Here is a 21,407-nt window from a genome sequence, read left to right as displayed (position 1 = left end):
GATATAAGTACAGCGGCTACAAGAACAGGTGTTGGGATAGCTTTCACATGTTTGTGGAAAAAAAAGATTTACCTCTGCCACCACCTTAATGCCTTGACTATCACTGCGTTTGTGCTATTTGTCTGGCTTGGTCATCCAACATCAAATTGTGAATTACCTTTTTTCAGCTTAAAAAAAGAGAAAACTAAAGCTACCGTATGTTTGAGCCAACATCTCTACTCTCATAGAATCATGGAATTTACAGTGCAGAATGAGGCCATTTGGCCCATAGAGTCTGCACCGGCTCTTGGAAAGAGCACCCCACTCAAGCACACGCCTCCACCCTATCCCCTTAACCTAGTAACACCACCTAATCTTTTCGCAGTAATTTAACATGGCCAATCCACCTAATGATGATTGAATCTGTAGATCTGCCCTTGCACAACTTGTAAATATGACGGTTGGTCCTCCCTAACCTCTCCAATTGAAATAAGTTGTCCACATGAAGTCACGAAGCCAAACTGCTGTTAGTTTCAAAGCTCCATCAAATCAGCCAACAGTCTCCACTTCCCTAAAGTGCACACAGCCAGCTCTTGGAATCCAATGTGGCAAAATACTGTGAATGTTGGAAATGTGATAGAGATTCAGAAAATGCTGGAAACACTCAGGTCAGGAAACATTTGTGGAGAGAGAAGCAACCTCTCTGTAGCCTTTGACATGCCCGACCACACTATACTCCTGCTGCAACTCTTCTGTGTTGTCCAGTTAGTGGGACCTGCTACGACTTGGGGCACTTTTTCCTCTTCAGTTGTATGCAGAGAATCTGCTGCAATGGTGAATCTTCCCACTGCCATCGCTGTTATCCAATACGTGCCCAACTGCGCATTCAGATTGAAATCAATGGTATGAAAACTTGGTGCCCTTTTGACCATGAGCTGAACTGATGGCTAGGAGCATCGATTTTCAACTTGGCACTTTGGCTGTTAAATGTAAGTTATTGTTGTTACGACATCGCATTGCAGCATATCAGCCAGAAATACTGATATTGTCACCTTTTCATTTACTACAGAGGCTTTAATAGCAGAACTTCAGAAGAACATCAAAGAGGCATTCGCCGTTTTTGATCATGAGTCAAACAACACTGTGGATGTCAGGTCAGTGAGTCAGTAACCTAGAACAACATTTCATAGAATCATAGAATCCCTACAAGTGCAGAAAGAGGCCATTCAGCCCATCGAGTCTGCACCGACCCTCCAAAAGAGCACCCTACCTAGACCCACGCCCCTGCCCTATCCCCGTAACCCCACCTAACCATTGGACACCAATGGGCAATTTAGCATGGCTAATCCACCTAACCTACACATCTTTGGACTGTGGCAGGAAACCGGAGCTCCTGAAGGAAACCTACGCAGACACGGGGAGAAAGTGCAAACTCCACACAGACAGTAACCCAAGGTCTGAATCAAACCCGGTTCGCTGGCGTCTTGAGCAGCAATTCTTGGTTTTGAGGAGAAAGCTGTAACTTTCATAGCTATCAAAAATAATGGTGGCATGGCCATAATTTTGTGGTGGAATTTTAGGGTTAATCATTTTCTTGCGCAGAATTGAGTCCATGAGCTAAAATGCTTGGTGGTGCCGTCTAGTTAGACATGTTCTCATCACATATAGTATGGCTAGAAGGCTGGCATATTAACAGTATACAAAATATATTTGAATTATTTCAAACCCAGAGTGTCCTATTACTTATTCCCTGATTGGAGTATTTGCTATTAATATCTTTTCAAATGAGTTTTGGTTTTATGAAGCGAATGCATTGGCAGTCTGTGCAGGCTTCTTTTTATGAATTTGTTTTCATGGAAGGTGTTCTTTTAAATGACTAGGTAGTTTACAGCATACATGCACCAACTGTGTAGAGCAAGTGCCCTTGTTTGTGCTGTGTTGCAAGGATTCTTCAGTAGCAATTACAGGGAGGAAATTGCTATGGTCATAGATAGTCCTGGCTGCCAGTTGTGCTGCCGTACCGACCCTCTCCCCTGCCCATCGCCTCCCCTGACAATATTTGCCTTGTAAGAAGTGGATGGATGTTCACCCATCGCAAGGCAGGCTGCAAGAAACAAAATCATATCATCCACAAGTGTTTGGTGAGAGAAAAGCAAAACGAGGTGGGTATTGGGGAGCTATCAGCAGCCTGACAACACAATGCAGTGGCAAGAAGGATGATCTGGAATTTCAGATTATAGATAGGATGCAATGACCACTCATCTCAGCTGAAGCAAGTCGAAAGTTTGGATTGATAACCCTAAATGTGCCAACAGAGAAAGGAAAACAAAAGTTTCCAGAGCATGGGAGACAATGTGCAAGTAAACCACAAGCTGGTTGCCAACCACGTCAGTGTAAGCGAATGCACAAGCAAAATTTATATGTCAATAGTTCAACAGGAATATTTATGCACCAAAGCTGAACTGGTAGATTTGAAGGCAAGATTCCAGCTGGGTATATACCATTGAAAATAAACTCTCTTCAATTAACCAAGCTATGTGAGATCTGAACAAAACATTTTCCGAGATGACACAAAGGTCCTAAGAGGAAGGAATGACACAATTCCACACCAAGCAACTCAAAGTGGGAGTTGAAAAATTCAACCAGATGTGCATGCGTAATCGCAGGCATATGAGCTCAACTAGCAAAGTAGCTCCTTCACTCCAATCAGCTGGTCAGGGAGAAGTGAGCTCATCAGCTTTATTGAGTACAGAGGTTCCAGAGGTTCATGTATCTCCAACAACTGCAATAGAACAACAACAGTTACCAAGGCAACAAGCGTCACGGGAATGACATACTGCCAATATCAACGCGCATATGGACCATTATGAGACCTGCATGATTCACAGGCTGTGTGTGCAATGCATGTTCAAAAACTGGCTGACGAGTAGAACAAACAGTTATTAATGATTGAGAACAGTGGGTGTATAGTGGGCAACTTGGATACCTCACAGGACACAGGATATTGCTTGCAAATGTGCCTTTTGTTTGCTGGGAAAAGAGGGATAGAACATAGAACATAGAACATTACAGCACAGTACAGGCCCTTCGGCCCTCGATGTTGCGCCGACCTGTGAAACCACTCTAAAGCCCATCTACACTATTCCCTTATCGTCCATATGTCTATCCAATGACTATTTGAATGTTTATCTTTTGTTCGCTATGAAAAGGGGAATGAGGCATTTGTTGCAGATAGAATAAGAGATACCCTTTATTGTTGGCTCCATCTGAAGTTAGAGGAATATATGCTATTGGTGTTATTGGTGTTATAAAACTGTCTCTTCTCCAACACCTTGAACAACATTGCAGGACATCAACTAGTGTTTGGAAAATTGAGTAGAATGGGCATATATCGTCAGGAATTAATATAAATGGAATCTCGTTGAAATGTATAAAATTTCAAAAGGGCCGTATCAGGGAAGATGTTGACAGACAGTTTCTCTTTGCGAGAGAGTCCAGAACTAGAGGCAATCATTTTGGGTCAAGGGGTTGGTCAGTTAGAACTAAGTTCAGGAGAAATTTTTTCACTGAGGTTGTGAGTTGCTAGAATTCTACCCTGTAAGGCTCAGTCATTGAGTCAATTCAAGAATGAAATTGATAGATTTTTGGACACTTATGGAACTGAGGTACATGGGGATAGGAAGGGAAAGTAGAATTGGAGCAGAAGATTTTATTGAATGGCAGAGCAGACTGAAGAGGCCTACTCACAGATCACAGAATTTACAGTTCAGAAGGAGGCCATTCGGCCCATCGAGTCTACTCTGGCTCCTGGAAAGAGCACCCTACTTTCGCCCGTGCCTCTGCCCTATCCCCGTAACCCAGTAACCCCACCTAACATTTTGGATACTCAGGGCAATTTATCATGGCCGGTCCACCTAACCTGCACATCTTTGGACTGTGGGAGGAAACCGGAGCACCCGGAGGAAACCCACGCAGACACGAGGAGAACATGCAGATTCTACACAGAGCCAAGCCAGGAATCGAACCTGGGACCCTGGAGCTGTGAAGCAACAGTAACCACTGTGCTACCGTGCTGCCCCTATTCTTACATTCTTACGTAATCTCTTAGGCAGCGAGAAGAAACAAAAGAACTGGGATGAAACTAACTGCTTGAGCGGGAGTAACAGAATGCTTTCATCAGCCAAATCATCTTATCTAACTTTTCAGAAGTTCAATGTTTGGAATGATCAGCCAGGCAAAGTCGAAAGACAAAACATTGGAGATGTTTCAAACGGAAATTTAGAAGCTTTGATGAGCTCAATGACCATTTTTCATCTTTGACTTTTCTTATTTATTTTGCACATTAATCTTTTCCTTAACATCAGGTGTACTTCGGTGGTTACGGCTATTTTGTTTCCAACAGTCAGTCTAGGTGCAAACGTTAAATGCTGCATTATTAATCCTAATGTAGTGTGGTGCCATGTCTCAAGTGAGCAGAGCTTCATTGCGGGCGTGATTCTCTGGCCTCGTTACTCTCTTGCTCAAGCGAAATGAGGCTGGTGAATAGACAAAAACGAGAACCGCCCCAGATGCCAAACAGTTTGCAATGCAACTGGCTCCCATAGGTGAAATCAGGATCTTGCTGTAGCGAGGCGAGAAACCAATTATCACCACATAAGCCCCATTTCTATAAAATTAATGAGAGCCATGGGCAGCACGGTGGCGCAGTGGTTAGCATTGCTGCCTCACGGCTACGAGGTCCCAGGTTCGATCCCGGCTCTGGGTCACTGTCCGTGTGGAGTTTGCACATTCTCCCTGTGTTTGCGTGGGTTTTGTCCCCTGTAACACAATCAATTACTCACGAGTCGAGAAGTGATGAAGTCGATCGAGGCTTTATTAAGCAAGACTTGTTCCCCAGCAGCTCAGTTACAGAATGCGGCTGCTGGGAGAACCCGGGCTCTTATACTCCGCCTTACTGGGTGGAGCCAGCAGGCGGCAGATCCAACCAGGACCCAGCGTCTGTCTACCAATAGCCTCTCGGCATCACAGGTACCGTACTACCCCTAATACATACCACCACATCCCCACAACCCAAAAGGTGTGGCGGGTAGTTGCCACGCTAAATTGCCTCTTAATTGGAAAAAATGAATTGGGTACTCTAAATTTATTTAAAAAACAAAGATAACTTTTTTGAAAGATGGTCATTTATATAATGAATGCAGAATTGGCCATTGAACTGCAAACATTTTCTCATGTAAATTTGCTCTAATGATGTTCATAAATGTAAATGTCATCTCACAACAGCAACCCTGGGGTATACTGACACTTGGTGGTCAGACTGATAACTGCTGTTAGCACAAGAACAAATCCACACAGACCAATTTAAATGGGACACATTTTCTATTTTAAAAATCTTGAGCTGGATTCTCGGTTTCTGAGACTAAGTGTTGAGGCCAACTGAGAATTCATGGACTTTTACGCCAGAAAAACCGGTGCCTCACCTGGACCGATTCCACTACTGTTGAGGGACTAGCACCGGTGCCGCGTGGAACACACTCAATTTCACTGAAAAATGGTGCGGGATACGCTGGGTCCGTGATCGACACTCAGGAGGTTGACAAGCTGCAGCCGCACTTACACATTACACTCCCCACACACACTTATCCCAACCAAAAATATGGCACTGGTTGTGTAGTGCACCCATACAGCTGATGGGTCGGCTAGGGCCAGAGGACACCCTGAGGGGACACCTGTATGACCCGTGGCACCAGGTTCAATGCGAGCTGTTAGTAGTGTGCAGCTGCATGGCTGCTTTTCCGGCTCTGGCAATGGTGCTCGTGTCCGTCCACCCTGACACCACAGCTCACATCCTGGCCACCCCCCACTACTCCCCCCATTCCGGGCAGAAGCCCCCTGGCCAGCGGCACAACTGTCAGCACACTGTGGCCATATTGGATACTTTCTGTACCCCCTCTACCTCCCTCAGCAGCCGCCACGCCGGTTTCACAATTTAAAAAAGTAGAAGTGAACCACGCTGTCATGAACTCGACCCATCGCAGGCGGAGAATCGCGGAGGACTTGGAGAGTACCGGGTCAGGCTGCTAAAGATACGCAAATGGTGCCTACTGTACTTACAGAGTGTGGCATTGACGCCGTTTTTTGAGGTAACGGAGAATCGAGATTTGGTGTTAAATCGGTGCCTGCTGCGATTCTGGCATTGGAAGGTATTCACCGGCAAAACACATTTCCCGATTTCGGCGTCGGCTAACGGAGAATCCCACCCTTTGTGTTTTGAATATTGTATTGGATCTCTAACGCTGCGGGTTGATCTGTGCACTCACTTGGTCAGATGGTTGGGGATGATGAGGTGTGGTGGTGAGAGTGGGGGTCTTCAGATGGTTGGAGGTGGTGAGGTTGTGGTGGGTATATTGGGGTGGGAGGGGGTGTATTTGTGGATTTGAGAGCAATTTCAACCCGTTTTCATTGACCATGATACTTCACATTTCTCCTGCCTGATAATCCAGGAGTTTTATTTGCCTTGCTTGCTCCTGGATCTGCATTACTCTTCCCCCTGCCGGGTTCACTCCACCGCCTTAGCCTCTTCAATCCGTGCCTCCTATGAAAGCCCATTTCAGGGAACCTGAGCTTCATATGTCCTTCCAATATCAGCTCAATTCACGGAATCACAGGATTGTTACAGTGCAGAAGGAGGCATTCAGCCCATCAAGTCTGCATAGGCTCTCCAAATGAGCAATTCACTCAGTGTCACCTCTCTGTCTTGTCCCCATAACCGTGTACATTCCTCTTTTTCAGATGACTCTCTGTAAGTTGTAATAAAAAATGGGAAAATGTGGCATTTGAGCCGTGGGTGTTGTCCTGGGAGGACCTAGGTTTTTGTTTGGGGAACCAATGTTGGGCGAAGGGAGCGGATGACCAACTTGAGCAGGTGTCTTTGGAGAAACGGGACGTCACCAGTCAGTGCCCTGAAGCTCATCTGCCTGCCATTCAAATAACAATCATGTCAAATCTTTGACCATGTTGTGGGAGAGAGAGAAAAGATGGTTGGCCACTATTTTTATCTGCGGGTGTGTGTAGAATCGACCCCAGTGGGAGTTTTTGTTCATAGATCATAGAATTTACAGTTCATAAGGAGGCCATTCGGCCCATCAAGTCTGCACCGGCTCTTGGAAAGAGCACCCTACCCAAGGTCAACACCTCCACCCTATCCCTATAACTCAGTAACCCCACCCAACACTAAGGGCAATTTTGGATACTAAGGGCAATTTATCATGGCCAATCCACCTAACCTGCACATCTTTGGACTGTGGGAGGAAACCGGAGCACCCGGAGGAAACCCACGCACACACGGGACGGATGTGCAGACTCCGCACAGACAGTGACCCAAGCCGGAATCGAACCTGGGATCCTGGAGTGGGAAGCAATTGTGCTAACCACAATGCTACCGTGCTGCCCGTGTTATTTATGAAAACATTTTTTTTCCATTATTGGAAAGGGACGCGTGCTGGGACTCGTGGAAGCCGTTGCTGTTTAACGAAAGGCGGCAGTTGGCAGCGCGTGCGAGAGGCAGCCGTTATTTTTAAAAATAACGGCAGTTAAGAGCAGTTGGGCTGTTGACAACAGTCAGTTGAACAAAGGCAGCCGGAGAGGAAGGCAGCCGATGACTGGAGCAGAGGAAAAAAGCCAACGGCATGCGGAGGCTGGGCGAATGGCTCCGCAAAGCGAATAAAGTACCAGCGGCTATAAAGAACAAGGTCATAACGGAATAAATAAAGAGCGGGAGGAAGAAGGAAGAAAGAAAAACCAAACAACCCAGAAAATATATCGGAAGACCCAAGACTAAAAATGAATGATTGACAAGGAAGACCTGAAGGTCTTATACTGGCTCAATACATCAAAAGAAAAAGAGCTGTTATATCCATTAAAAAAAAAGTTTTAATCTTTTAATTTGGAAAATAAACTTTATTAAGTTAATATCCTGAAAGAATTGCTATTAATTCCAATTGTAAAGTTCACTTATTCTACTTAAAAAGCCTGACCTGTGTGTAGTGCTATTAAGTGATAAGTAAATGAAATCTTCTGGGAAGATATGGGTTATACTGGTGATTAACTTGAAAAATTAGTTTGATCCGAATAGCACCCACCTAAGTCTGTCTAGGAGTCAGGGACAAGGGAGTCCCTGTGCACCACATAGAATTTTTCGACCCTTTTTGGTGTAGGGGAGATTTCTTAGTGATTTCTCGACCCTTTGTGGTTTAGGGGAGATTTTTGGTGATATCTCGACCTTTGTGGTTTTGGGGAGATTTTTGGTGATATCTTGACCCTTTGTGGTTTAGGGGAGATTTTTGGTGATATCTCGACCCTTTGTGGTTTAGGGGGAGATTTTTGGTGATATCTCGACCCTTTGTGCTTTAGGGGGAGATTTCTTAGGGATTTCCCGACCCTTTGTAGTTTAGGGGGAGAATTCTTGGTGGTAATAACTTCAAAGTGTGTTGGGTTCCCAAAGACGTTGGCTGCTGTGGAGGGAAGATCACCAGAGGTGATGAGGTCAATGGCCGTCCTGGAAACAATGGCTTGATGTTTGGTGGTGGGGTCATGGTCCAGGGAGAGGTAGGAACCAGTCGGGTCTGAGAGTTGGCACTCAGCCTCTGGGAGGTACAGGTCAGTATGTCAGATAACAACAGCACCACCCTTGTCAACAGGTTTGATCACAAGCTCACCGTTGGACCTGAGTGCACAGAGTGCAGGAAGTTCAGAGGAAGACACGTCAGAATGGGTGAGAGGAGCAGAGAAATTGAGACGGCCAATGTCGCGTTGACAGTTCTCAATGAAAAGATCAAGAGAAAGTAGGAGGCCAGAGGGTGGGATGCAGGGAGAGGAGGAATACTGGAGTTGCGTGAAAGGATCCATTGAATCAGGGAAAGATTCCTGCCCAGAGAAGTGAGACCATAAGACATAGGAGCAGAATTAGACCACTCAGCCCATCGAGTCTGCTCCACCATGCAATCATGGCTGATATTTTTCTCATCCCCATTCTCATGCTTCTCCCCATAACCCCTGATCCCCTTATTGATCAAGATCCTATCTATCTCTGTTTTAAAGACACTCAGTGATTTGGCCTCCACAGCCTTTTGCGGCAAAGAGTTCCACAGATTCACCACCCTCTGGCAGAAGAAATTCCTCCTCATCTCTGTTTTAAAGGATCGTCCCTTCAGTCTGAGATTGTGCCCTCTGCTTCTAGTTTTTCCTACAAGTGGAAACATTCTCTCCACGTTCACTCTATCCAGGCCACGCAGTATCCTGTAAGTTTCAATAAGGTCTCTCCTCATCCTTCTAAACCCCAATGAGTACAGACCCAGAGTCCTCAACCGTTCCTCATACAAAAAGCTCTTCATTCCAGGGATTATTCTTGTGAACATCCTTTGGACCCTTTCCAAGGCCAGCACATCCTTCCTTAGATACGGGGTCCAAAATTGCTCACAATACTCAAAATGGGGCCTTATACAGCCTCAGAAGTACATCTTGTATTCCAGCCCTCTCGACATGAATGTTAACATTGTATTTGCCTTCCTTTTCTTTCTTTTGTATAAATTTAGAGTACCCAATTCATTTTTTCCAATTAAGGGGTAATTTAGCATGGCCAATCCACCTACCCTGCACATCTTTGGGTCGTGGGGGCGAAACCCATGCAAACACGGGGAGAATGTGCAAACTCCACAAGGACAGTGAGCCAGAGCCCAGATCGAACCTGGGACCTCGGCGCCATGAGGCAGCAGTGCTAACCACTGTAGCACCGTGCTGCCCTCCATTTGCCTTCCTTACTGTCGACTGAACCTGCACGTTAACCTTAAGATAATCGTGAACAAGGACTCCCAAGTTCCTTTGTGCTTCTGATTTCCTAAGCATCTTCCCATTTCGAAAATAGTCTATGCCTCCATTTCTCCTTCCAAAGTGCATAACCTCACACTTTTCCACATTGTATTCCATCTGCCACTTCTTTGCCCACTCTACTAGCCTGTCCAAGTCCTTCTAAAGCCCGCCTGCTTCCTCAATACTACCTGCCCCTCTACAGATCTTTGTATCATCTGCAAATCTAGCAACGGTGCCTTCAGTTCCTTCCTCCAGATCATTAATGAGCATGGAGAGGAGGTGACAGAAGATGGTTCAACATTCAGGCGAGGACATAAGGGGGTGAAACTGAGACCTTGGCCGAGTACAAAATGTTCAGCATCAGAGAGGGGCAGGTCAGAGGATTTGGTGAACACACGGCAAGGACTGGGTTTTGAAGAATGAATGGGGTCAGAAGGATGGCAAGGTGCGGAGGGTCCCAGATGGGCATTGGTAACTGTAAGTTGCTGTAGCTTGCAATCCTTAACACCTAAAAGGAAGAGAAAACGCTTCTTGATAACCGCTATAGTTATAATGTCTGTCTTCCTCATGATTCGCCTTGTTTTAGCAGGTAAGAAGGCTCTGGAGAGAGCATCAGCCAAGTACAGCTCCTTACCACATTGGTAGACAATGCTGAGATTGTAACGTTGCAGCTTTAGCGTCATGTGTTGCAGCCATGTAGATGCAACGTGGGGAATCTTTTTAAAAATAGTTACGAGTGGTTGGTAATCTGTTTTAACAGTTGCAGGACGACCGTGTATGGAGTCATGAAATTTCAGACAGTGAACACTGAAGCAAGACGCTACTTTTCGATCTGTGCATTATGAGTCTCAGTGTCAGTGAGGATCCTTGAAGCAAAGGCTATTGGTCTGCCATTCTGGATGAAGACTGCGCCAAACCCATGTTGGGAGGTGGCTGCTGATATGAGTACAGGTGCTTGAACCTCAAAGTATTGTAGCACCGGTGGGGCTACGAGAGCTTGTTTGAGTGTTGGAGACCGCTGTGATGCCCTTGCCAGTACCATTTGACGTCCTGGTGGAGAAGTTGGCGGAGAGGTCCAGTGACCTCATATCATACGGGATAAACCTAGAGCGATAATTTATCACACCAAGGTTCTGTAAAGGCATGCTTGTCCACAGGAATAGCCACCTGTCGTACAGCCATTGTCTTGTCTGGATCGGGCATTACACCAAAGACTGGGAATAGATGGCCCATATAAGGAACCTGGTTGACCCTGAATTTGCATTTCTCAGGGTTAAACTTCAACTGTATGGTCCTGATTCTGTCACGTACAAGATGAAGATGTGCATCATGTTCTTGCAGAGCACGACCCAAGCCAGGGTGTCACCAACAATGATCGAGCACGGTTGGCCTGCAAATAGTTGCTAGAGGTCCTCACTGCTAGTGGAGATTCCAAAGGGCAGACAAAGAAAACAATATCTACCTACCACACACATGAATGTGGTTAGTTTAGAGAATTACTCATCTATCGGGACCTGCCAAACCCACATTTCACATTGAGGATGGTGAACACCTTGGCATTGGGCATGTCTGCTAGCACCTCTTCATAAGGTGATGAGGTCTCAGCAGCTCCATGTTCAAGTGGAATGCGTCAATACATATCCTAACTCTGCTACCTTTACTGCAGCCACCATTGCTGAATCCTATTCTTTGCCTCGTCTATAGGAGTAATGGCACTTTGTGCTGGCATCTGATACAGTTCATTAATTACGTTCTGCTTCATGGCTTCCGGTACTCTTCTCGGAGCACAGACTGTTGGTGGTACCGGATCATCTAGTCTCATGTGGTATACAACTGGTAGCTGACCAATGATGTCACAGTTGAAGAGGTCTTTGTATGCTGTCACCTGTGGATCTTGGAGTTGTAGAGCATGCACTTCTGTACCAAGTTGAATGAGCCACAATGTAATGCTGTCCCGAAGATTTAGTAGTGGCCATTCTGGTCAGCGATATCAAACTCAAAATTTCCCTGTGTGCAGTGGAGGGTAGCCACACTTTGGTGCAGATGGTTTAGCCGCCATGAGCCATGAGGTCCGCCTGGGTGCTGGGATCTGGTGCTGTAAATGGGTTTAGTTGCTGTAACATTAGGCTGGATAATACAAAACACTTTGCTCCAGTGTCAATCATTACTTTTAGCCTTGCGGTTACTGCAAATTACATTGAGGGTGGTGAAGATCTCACTCTTTCCTGTGAAGCTGTTGAACTCTCGCAATGGAGTGTTGGAGGCTCTGTAGCTTCGCTGCTTTGACTAAGGTCCAATTCAGTCACCTTACTGATGCTCCTACCTGTGGAGGATCGACCAGCTGCCATGTTGTTGATGGCAGAGGAGGCCTGCTGTTGTTTGATTTGCAGCACTTAGCGTAGTGATTCCTCATTTGTTGCATCTTTTACCATATGCAAAACGAACTGTTCTGATTAGAGGTTGCTGGCCGCTGCAATTGGAGCAGAGCGCCCCCATACTGCAAGTACCTCTGTTTCCCGCCCAAAATCTCTGCTTCTTTTTCTGATTGTTTAACATACAGATACTAATGGCTGCCCTGTAATGTTAGATCTTTCTCTCACAGCAGCAGCTTGAGGACTAAATCGCTATGAATTCCACAAACTATTCGATCTCTAATTATTCATCAGTGAGAGTTCCAAATGCACATTTCTTTGCCAATATTTTCAGGGTAGCCATGTAAAATTGTATTGATTCACCTGCACTTTGGTTTGTTGAATTGAACGCATGTCTATCGAGGATTATGTTTTTTCCCCGGAGACAGATATTCCCAGACATTTTTTACGATGACTTCAGGCTCCTGTTTTTCCTCCTTTCTGCCTGGAAACAGCCTCGGGACTTGCTGAGTTTTTCGACGGCCTCGGGACCTGCTATGTTTAATAAAGTATAAGCCTCAACATTTTTGACTTGTCAGACAATGCAGCACCGCAGTAAATATGTCATTCCTTCTCGAACCTTTCCCAACTATCCGTGACATTTTCATCAAAGACAAGTAGGTCGATGCGACAAAACCCTTGTGCCATATGGCCAACTCCTGACACCATGTAAATGTTGAGTTCTTGAATCACTAACAGCAAGGACTTTCAACAAACAATAGTTTATTCACTAGCTTGTCAGCTACTTCAACACTTGTGCTGTGCCCTCTTTTGTAGCCGCTTCATCACATTTTCACGTGACCACTCAGTCTACACTATTCAATTCCCTTTTGAATGCTTTGATTGAATTTGCCCCCGCCACATTCTCTGGGAGTACATTCCAGATCCTAACCCCTTGCTGTGTGAATATGTTTCTTCTCCTGTCCTGTCGTAATTGCTTCTTTTGCCAATTACCTTAAATCTCTGCCCTCTTATTCTTGATCCTTTAGGGAATAATTTTTCGGTCTAGATCCCTCATGATTTTGAATACCTCCATCAAATCTCCTCTCAGCCTTCTCCAATCTATTTTCATAATTGGTTCCAGGGATGAGGAACTTGATTCTCATTAATCTTTTCTGCACTGTCTGTAATGCCTTCATATATTTTCTAAAATGTGATGCCTAGAATGGGATGCAATATTTTAGTTGAAGCGAAACCAGTGTTTTATCCAAGTTTATCCTTGCTCTTGCACTCCATGCCCCTATTAATAAACGTTGGGATACTGTACTCCAGCTCTGCCACTTTGTCACAACGGTTTTTAACAATGCTCCACACTCTTCCAGCCCAGCCTGTATTGCCTTCCCTGGGCCCAGACCTGATTGCTGCAGTGATCCCTAGCTTTCTATTCCATTTTGTTCCTTCACGCAGCATTCCTTGGTCCCTGGCTGCCACATGCATGGCCACTTTGAATGTGCCGACTCCTTGTGATCCTGCATACTCCAGATTGAGCTGCCAGTACCTGGAGGGACAGACCTTTGGTGCAGGATTGTTAGACCTCAACGGGGTGTGTGCAGAGGTGGGCAGGTATGAAAATTAACACTGCTGGGCAATGTGCAGTTTGACTTTGCCATTCCTGCTGCTCAGGATGAGGGAGGGTGGGAGCTGACTCCTCCGCCCCCCCCTCACCCTCTCCCAATTTGGAGAAGTGACTCATTGGTCTTATTCGCAAACATGTTATCAGCTCATTAAGGGCCAGTTTGGAATTTTGGCCAGGGCACATGGTGGATCAGGGATAGTTCAGGTACATGGAAGCTGCAGTGCTGAAGCTTCCCTATGAATAATAATAATAATCACTTATTGTCACAAGTAGGCTTCAATGAAGTTACTGTGAAAAGCTCCTAGTCGCCACATTACAGCGCCTGTTCGGAGAGGCCGGTATGGGAATGGAACCTTGTTGGCCTTGTTCTGCATTACAAGCCAGCTGTTTACTGAGTCTTTCACATGCTGTTGGACAGAGAGGAGTGTACTCTATCCCTTTGATCCACATAATTCATGATCTTTTCACCCTCTCTTCAAGGTATTCACATTTTTCTTTGCCCCACTTTGTCTTGGGGCCATTCTGCCAATTTCCATCACTACCTCCTCCATGACAGACACAATAACAAGCTGTGCCACGCCTCCTCCAGTGCAAATTCTTCCAAGAGTTATGTGTCCCTTTCCCGGAGGGACCATGCATCCTCAGGCTGCTTAGCTGGTGTGTCTGTTGATGTTTGCATGCCCAGGGGCCTGTAATCATGGTGTTGTGCTGCATGCATCTTGCCAGAGTGAAGAAGGTAATTGAAACACTTGCACCACTGAACCTAAATCCTCTGCACAACGCTGCTGCTGCTGCTGACAGATTCTGCCACCTCAAGCCACCTCTAGCCATGTCTGCTTTGTTTGGCTGGGTAGACTTCTCCTGATGCCTTCTGGAAATGGGCCCCATCTCCTCTCTCTCATTTCCTTCAGTGATACCTCAAGGTCTGCATTGAAGCAAATGCAGCCTCTCCTCGTGTGTCAGACCTCTGCCTCTCCTCCTGATCAGTTGGAGCCTGCATTGTGCTTCAAAATAGCTGCCGCAATAATGGCTGCATGGTGTCTTTATCTCGGCCCTGTACTTTAGAAGCCCCGCCTCCATCCCACTCCTGCTGCTGCTAATTGGCTGTCAAACCCGCCCTCCAACAAATTGGCCGCCCACCGCTGTCAAACTGCACTGTGTCTACACTCCCTCCCCCCACCCTGGGGAATGGTTGGGATCCAGAAATGGTTCCTATATTGGGGTCCTTACCTCAGAGGCTACAATCCTGCCCACGGTGACAGACTTGGTCCTTACTGCCATATAGTTAGAATGAGCTAATCATTGTCAGATTCACAACATTATTACAAGATATTTAATAATATGGAGATCACATATCATTTACATTGTCTGCATGTGAATCAGTCTTTGCGCTGACAGCAATTATCAAACTGGCCACCAAGTGTCAGTGCATTCCATGTTGTTGCTGCTGCATGATGCCACTTATACTCAGGAACCTGCTACCTCCCAGGTTAGCTTTGTTGCCAGAGCCCAGTCTTAGGTGTCACTGCAAGCCTCTACCCCTTAGGTCCTCTTCCAGCTCCAGTTTCACATTCTCCCTACCTCACTTCTAACTCAATCCATACTCCCTCTTGACCAGAACCTGTTACTACTTCCTGCATATATAAGCCCCCACCGCTATATATTGTCCCAGCCCAGAGTCCGGTCTCCTGATCCCTTCCATCCAAACCTAAGCCTCCACCTTCTCTCGTTCATGCATGTTAGTTTGGATTCTGAGCAGCACGGTGGCGCAGTGGGTTAGCCCTGCTGCCTCACGGTGCCGAGGTCCCAGGTTCCAATTTTTTCCAATTGAGGGCAATTTAGCGTGGCCAATCCACCTACCCTGTGCATCTTTGGGTTGTGGGGGCGAAACCCACGCAAACACGGGGAGAATGTGCAAACTCCACATGGACAGTGACCCAGAGCCGGGATCAAACCTGAGACCTCGGCGCTGTGAGGCAAGCAGTGCTAACCACTGTGTCACCGTGCTGCCCTGTGTGTGGCTGTCATACCGAGAGAGAGTGGGATAAAGAATAGGACAGGTGGACAAAACAGAACAAGAGAGTGAAGCACAAGTGGCGGGGTAGTTATGGAAAGAAATAATTTTTCATCTTTGTGAGCAAGCCTTAGGAAATCAGCAAGTATGTTTCAAATAGAATCCAGTTCTTATATTTAGATTACGACTTAATCTTGAAGTGCAGGCGATTCACAAAATGCTTAACAATAGCTATCCTAGGTTTTGCTGTAAAATTTGACCCCTCATTTAGAATATTGCTATTTCAATGTTATTTCTTTGTTTAAATGCATTATATAAATTTGATCGTGTATCATACACATTTTATGAAATCCATCTGTAAATTGTCTGGTTAATCTGTTTATCTTCTGTCCACAGAGAAATTGGCACCATTATTAGATCTTTGGGCTGTTGCCCAAGTGAAGGAGAACTTCATGAAATGTTAGCAGAGGTACACAAAGTTTAAATTAGGACTATTTCCAAATGATATAAAATTGTTATGTATAGGTTTGAGAAGCCAAAGGCACCTCAAAGCCAATTTACTTGCTGTTGCTGTCTGGTGTCTATATGCTCACGCGGGATAATAAAGGGGGCAAGGAGACCCATAACCCTGCCATTTTACCCATTTTGGACCTAACCTGTATTTCTGGATATTAGACAGGCAGGGGTAGGAAGTTATTGATAATGACATAGAACATAGAACCGTACAGCACAGAACAGGCCCTTCGGCCCTCGATGTTATGCCGAGCATTGTCCGAAACCAAGATCAAGCTATCCCACTCCCTGTCACTCTGGTGTGCTCCATGTGCCTATCCAATAACCGCTTGAAAGTTCCTAAAGTGTCCGACTCCATTATCACAGCAGGCAGTCCATTCCACACCCTAACCACTCTCTGAGTAAAGAACCTACCTCGGACATCCTTCATAGATGTGGATGCTTTTCATGTCCAGACCCGATCCAGGAAAATACTGCATTTTTCACTGCCTTACTTATAAATTTGGCTTTAGGATTTGTAGGCACTGAGTAGTATACAAGAGGTAGTTTGAAAGTTAAACATGATGAATGGCTTAATACTTTTTAGCCCACTTAAAAAAAACTGCAACTTTATTTTATGCTGGAAGTTAGGTCCTCATGAGCCATTTGAATTTTTAAAATCCTTCCCCTCACACCAGAACTTGTTACTCTTCCCCTAGTAAGTTGTCCCAGTTCCTTCTCTTCCCATTTTCCCTTGACTTACCTGTAAGATGCAGGTAAGTCAATAAAGCTGGAAGATTGTAGAGTTTGACTTCCTGCATTTATCTCTGAGTTATCGACAGCTAAAAGAAGCCAGACTGCACAGTTAGAAAGTAGTTCCAGGGGCTGCAGCACAGACCTGTTCCAATCTGCACAGGTCTTGCCTTTCCTGAAATAATAATTATTCTACTTGGCATAATTATAAGGAAGATTAGGTAATTTTTATCAGTAGTCCATGGAGAGTTTGCGATGAAGTAACAGCCCATAGGCGTTTTACAGATTTTTGAGCGTAGACTTGCTGTTGTTAAGGCATCTGATTCAGCAAAATGCCCTCTGCTGGGGATCCGTGGCCGATGTGAGCAGGGCAAGGAACAATCGGGCGTTCAATGCAAAATATGGGCCAATATATTATATACCGACCCCAGTTGAATGGACACCATCAGACAGAAGAAGAAGACAGAACAGGCCAAAGAAAACCTGGCGAAGTGTCTTTAAGGAGAACCTCCAAGAGCGAGACCCCACCTGGGCTGGAGCAAATGAGATTGCGATGGACCATGGCCAATGGCAGAGTCTTGCTGCCCGTTGTCCCACATAGGACTGGAGGAATTAAGTCTAAGTAGGTAAGTAAACCTCCCAACCCAAATGGTGGTACTCGAGCCATTTTTAGCATCCTTACTCCCAGTCCGTTTAGATTCGCTAACACCTCTAGGGTAGTAATCTCAGGATTACTCCCCGTGCCACATGCTAGCAAGGCTAGCAACAGGGATATAGTGCAGTTGAAAACGTGGCTAAAGAACTGGTGCAGGAGGGAGGGCTTCAGTTTCTTGGGTCGCTGGGATGCCTTCCAGAGAAGGTGGGGCCTGTACAAGAAGGACAGGTTACACCTGAACTGGAGGGGCACCAACTGGAGGTTTGCTAGTATGGTTCGGGTGGGTTTAAACTAATTTGGCAGGGGGATGGGAATCTATACAGCAAATGTAGAGACTTGGGATGAGCATGGTACCAGGGTCAGGCTGGCTAAGAGGAAGGGCAGGCTGGGGGAGGTCAAACTCATTGGGCCTGGAGGTCTGGAGTGCATCTGCTTCAACGCACGGAGTATAACAGGTAAGACAGATGAACTTAGAGCCTTGATTCACACGCGGAACTTGGATCTGGTTGCTGAAATGGAGACTTGGTTAAAAAAGGGACAGGACTGGCAGCTAAATATTCCAGATATAGGTGTTTAAGGTGAGACAGGGAGGAAGGTAAAAGAGGTGGGGAAGTTTCAATACTGGTTAGAGAACATATTACAGCTGTATAGAGGGAGGACACCTTGGAAGAATCAAGTAACGGGGCACTATGGGTAGAACTCAGAAACAGGAAGGGGCAGTCACTATGATGGGGGTATACTACAGGCCTCCCAACAGCCCACGGGAAGTTGAAGAACAGATATGTAAGCAGAATCTGGATAGATGTAGAAATAATAGGGTTGTTGTAGTGGGAGACTTTAATTTTCCTCATATTGACTGGAAATCCCTTAGGGCCAGGGGTCTGGATGGTGAGGAATTTGTTAAGTGTGTCCAAAAAGGTTTTTTGGAACAATATATGGGTAGTCCACTAGAGCGGGGCTATATTGGACCGAGTACTAGGGAACGAGCCCGGCCTGGTCATCGAAGTTGCAGTGGGAGAACATGTGGCGAACAGTGACCACAATTCCGTAAGCTTTTGGATACTCATGGAAAAGGACAAGTGTTGTCTGAGGGTTATGATGCTAAATTGGGGGAAGACTAACTACAACCAGATTAGACAAGATTTGGAGGCTGTTGCTTGGGAGAGGCTGTTTGAGGGTAAATCCACATTTTGCATGTGGGAGTCTTTTAAGGAGCAGTTGGAGGGAGTGCAGGACAGGCATGTGCCAGTAAACAGGAAGGACAGGAAAGGCAGGATTCAGGAACCACGGATGACCAGGGAAATTGTGAATCTTGTCAAAAAGAAAAATGATGCATACATGAGGTACAGGCAACTGAAAACAGATGAAGCACTTGAGGAATACAAGGAAAATAGAAAAGAGCTCAAGCAGGAAGTTATGAGGGCAAAAAGGGGTCACAAAATGTCGTTGGCTGACAGGATTAAGGAGAATCCCAAGGCATTTTATACGTACATTAGGAGCAAGAGGGTAGCTAGAGAAAGAGTAGGTCTAATCAAGGACAAAGGAGGGAAATTATGTGTAGAATCAGAGGAAGTAGGTGAGGTCCTTAATGAGTATTTTGCATCGGTATTCACAAAGTAGAGGGTCACATTGATTAGTGGTGTCTCAGAGGGATGTGTAAACACTTTAGAACAGGTCTTTATTACAGGGAGGAAGTGTTAGGTGTGTTAAAAAGCATTAAGGTAGACAAATCCCCAGGGCCCAATGGCATCTATCCCAGATTACTGCGGGAAACAAGAGATGAAATCGCTGGGCCTCTAACAGAAATCTTTGTGTCCTCGTTGGCCACAGGTGAGATCTCATAGGATTGGAGGATAGCCAATGTTGCAGCGTTATTTAAGAAGGGTTGTAAGGATAATTCGGTTAATTATAGGCCAGTGAGTTTGTCGCCAGTGATAGTAAAATTGTTAGAAAAGATTCTCAGAGATAGGATATATGCACATTTGGAAGTGCATTGACAAAAAGCATAGTTTTGTATGAGGGAGGTCATGTCTCACTAATTTTTCAGGAGGTGTCAAAAGTGATTGATGAGGGAAGGGCTGTGATGTTGTCTACATGGACTTTAGTAAAGCATTTGATAAGGTCCCTCATGGCAGGCTGGTGCAAAAGATTAAATCACATGGGGTCAGGGGTGAACTAGCTGGATGGATTCAGAATTGGCTTGGCCATAGAAGACAGAGGGTAGCAGTGGAAGGGTGTTTCTCCGAATGAAGGTCTGTAACTAGTGGTGTTAACACAGAACGTACAGTGCAGGAGGAGGCCATTCGGCCCATCGAGTCTGCACCGACCCACTTAAGCCCTCACTTCCACCCTATCCCCGTAACCCAATAACACCTCCTAACCTTTTTTGGTCACTAAGGGCAATTTTAGCATGTCCAATCCACCTAACCTGCACGTCTTTGGACTGTGGGAGGAAACCGGAGCACCCGGAGGAAACCCACGCAGATACGGGGAGAACGTGCAGCCTCCACACAGTGACCCAGCGGGGAATCAAACCTGGGACCCTGGCGCTGGGAAGCCACAGCGCTAGCCATGTGTGCTACCGTGCTGCCTAGGGATCCCTCATCCTACATGAGGGATCCCTCCCTCATACAAAACTGTTCCGCAGGGATCAGTACTGGGACCTCTGCTCTTTGTAATATATCTAAATGACTTGGAAGGAAACGTAGCTGGTCTGATTAGCAAGTTTGCGGATGATACTAAGATTGCAGGAGTTGCGGATAGTGATGAAGATTGTTAGAGAATACAGCAGGATATAGATAGGCTTTATCCACCCTGAAACGGTAAGGCGCTGCTCCCTACGCACCCATCCCGCATCCCAAACCATAGCCCTCGCATCTGGGTCCCACTCGGTACAAATCACGGGGTACTGTATTGCGGATCTCTCGATCCAGGGTGCCAAATACACCCGTTTCAAATTTTATATCCTCCCTCACCTCTGTGCCCCCCTGCTGCTCGGACTGGATTTCCAGTGCAGCCACCGAAGCCTGACACTGAAGTTCGGCGGACCCTTGCCCCCCCCTCACGGTGTGCTGCCTTGCGACACTGAAAGTCGCACCCCCCTCGCTATTCGCTAACCTCACTCCTGACTGTAAGCCCGTCGCCACCAGGAGCCGGCGCTACAGTGCCCAAGATATGGCTTTTATCAAGTCAGAGGTCCAGTGTTTACTGGGAGAGGGGGGTCATCGAGGCTAGCAACAGCCCTTGGAGAGCGCAGGTGGTGGTAGTCCGGTCCGGGGAGAAGGCATGGATGGTCGTGGATTATAGCCAGGCCATAAACCGATTCACGCAGCTTGATGCGTACCCCCTTCCTTGCATCGCGGAAATGGTAAATCGGAGCGCCCAATACTGAGTCTTTTCCACGGTCGACCTCAAATCTGCCTACCACCAGCTCCCCATCCGACCAAAAGACCGCCCCTATACTGCCTTTGAAGCAGCCGGCCGGCTCTTCCACTTCCTCAGGGTCCCCTTTGGTGTCACAAATGGGGTCTCCGCCTTTCAAAGGGCGATGGACCAAATGGTGGACCAGTACGGTTTGCGGGCTACATACCCGTACTTGGACAATGTCACCATCTGCGGCCATGATCAGCAGGACCATGACGCCAACCTCAAAAAGTTCCT

At 46.2% G+C, this 21,407-nt stretch overlaps 1 protein-coding gene across 1 annotated transcript in view; it reads left to right on the top strand.

The window, feature by feature from the left end:
• efcab2 (EF-hand calcium binding domain 2) overlaps positions 1 to 21,407 on the top strand; it is a 184,302-nt gene that overhangs the window by 19,751 nt on the left and 143,144 nt on the right. Inside the window, exons 2-3 of the mRNA XM_072512946.1 lie at positions 1,049 to 1,133; positions 16,244 to 16,316. Coding sequence (XP_072369047.1) covers positions 1,049 to 1,133; positions 16,244 to 16,316 — 158 coding nt within the window. The remainder of the gene's footprint in view (positions 1 to 1,048; positions 1,134 to 16,243; positions 16,317 to 21,407) is intronic.

This window comes from Scyliorhinus torazame, chromosome 1 (assembly GCF_047496885.1).
Source record: "Scyliorhinus torazame isolate Kashiwa2021f chromosome 1, sScyTor2.1, whole genome shotgun sequence".
NCBI lineage: Eukaryota > Metazoa > Chordata > Chondrichthyes > Carcharhiniformes > Scyliorhinidae > Scyliorhinus > Scyliorhinus torazame.
The sequence above is the reverse complement of the archived record's forward strand: the minus strand, read 5'-3'. Positions and strand labels throughout refer to the sequence as shown.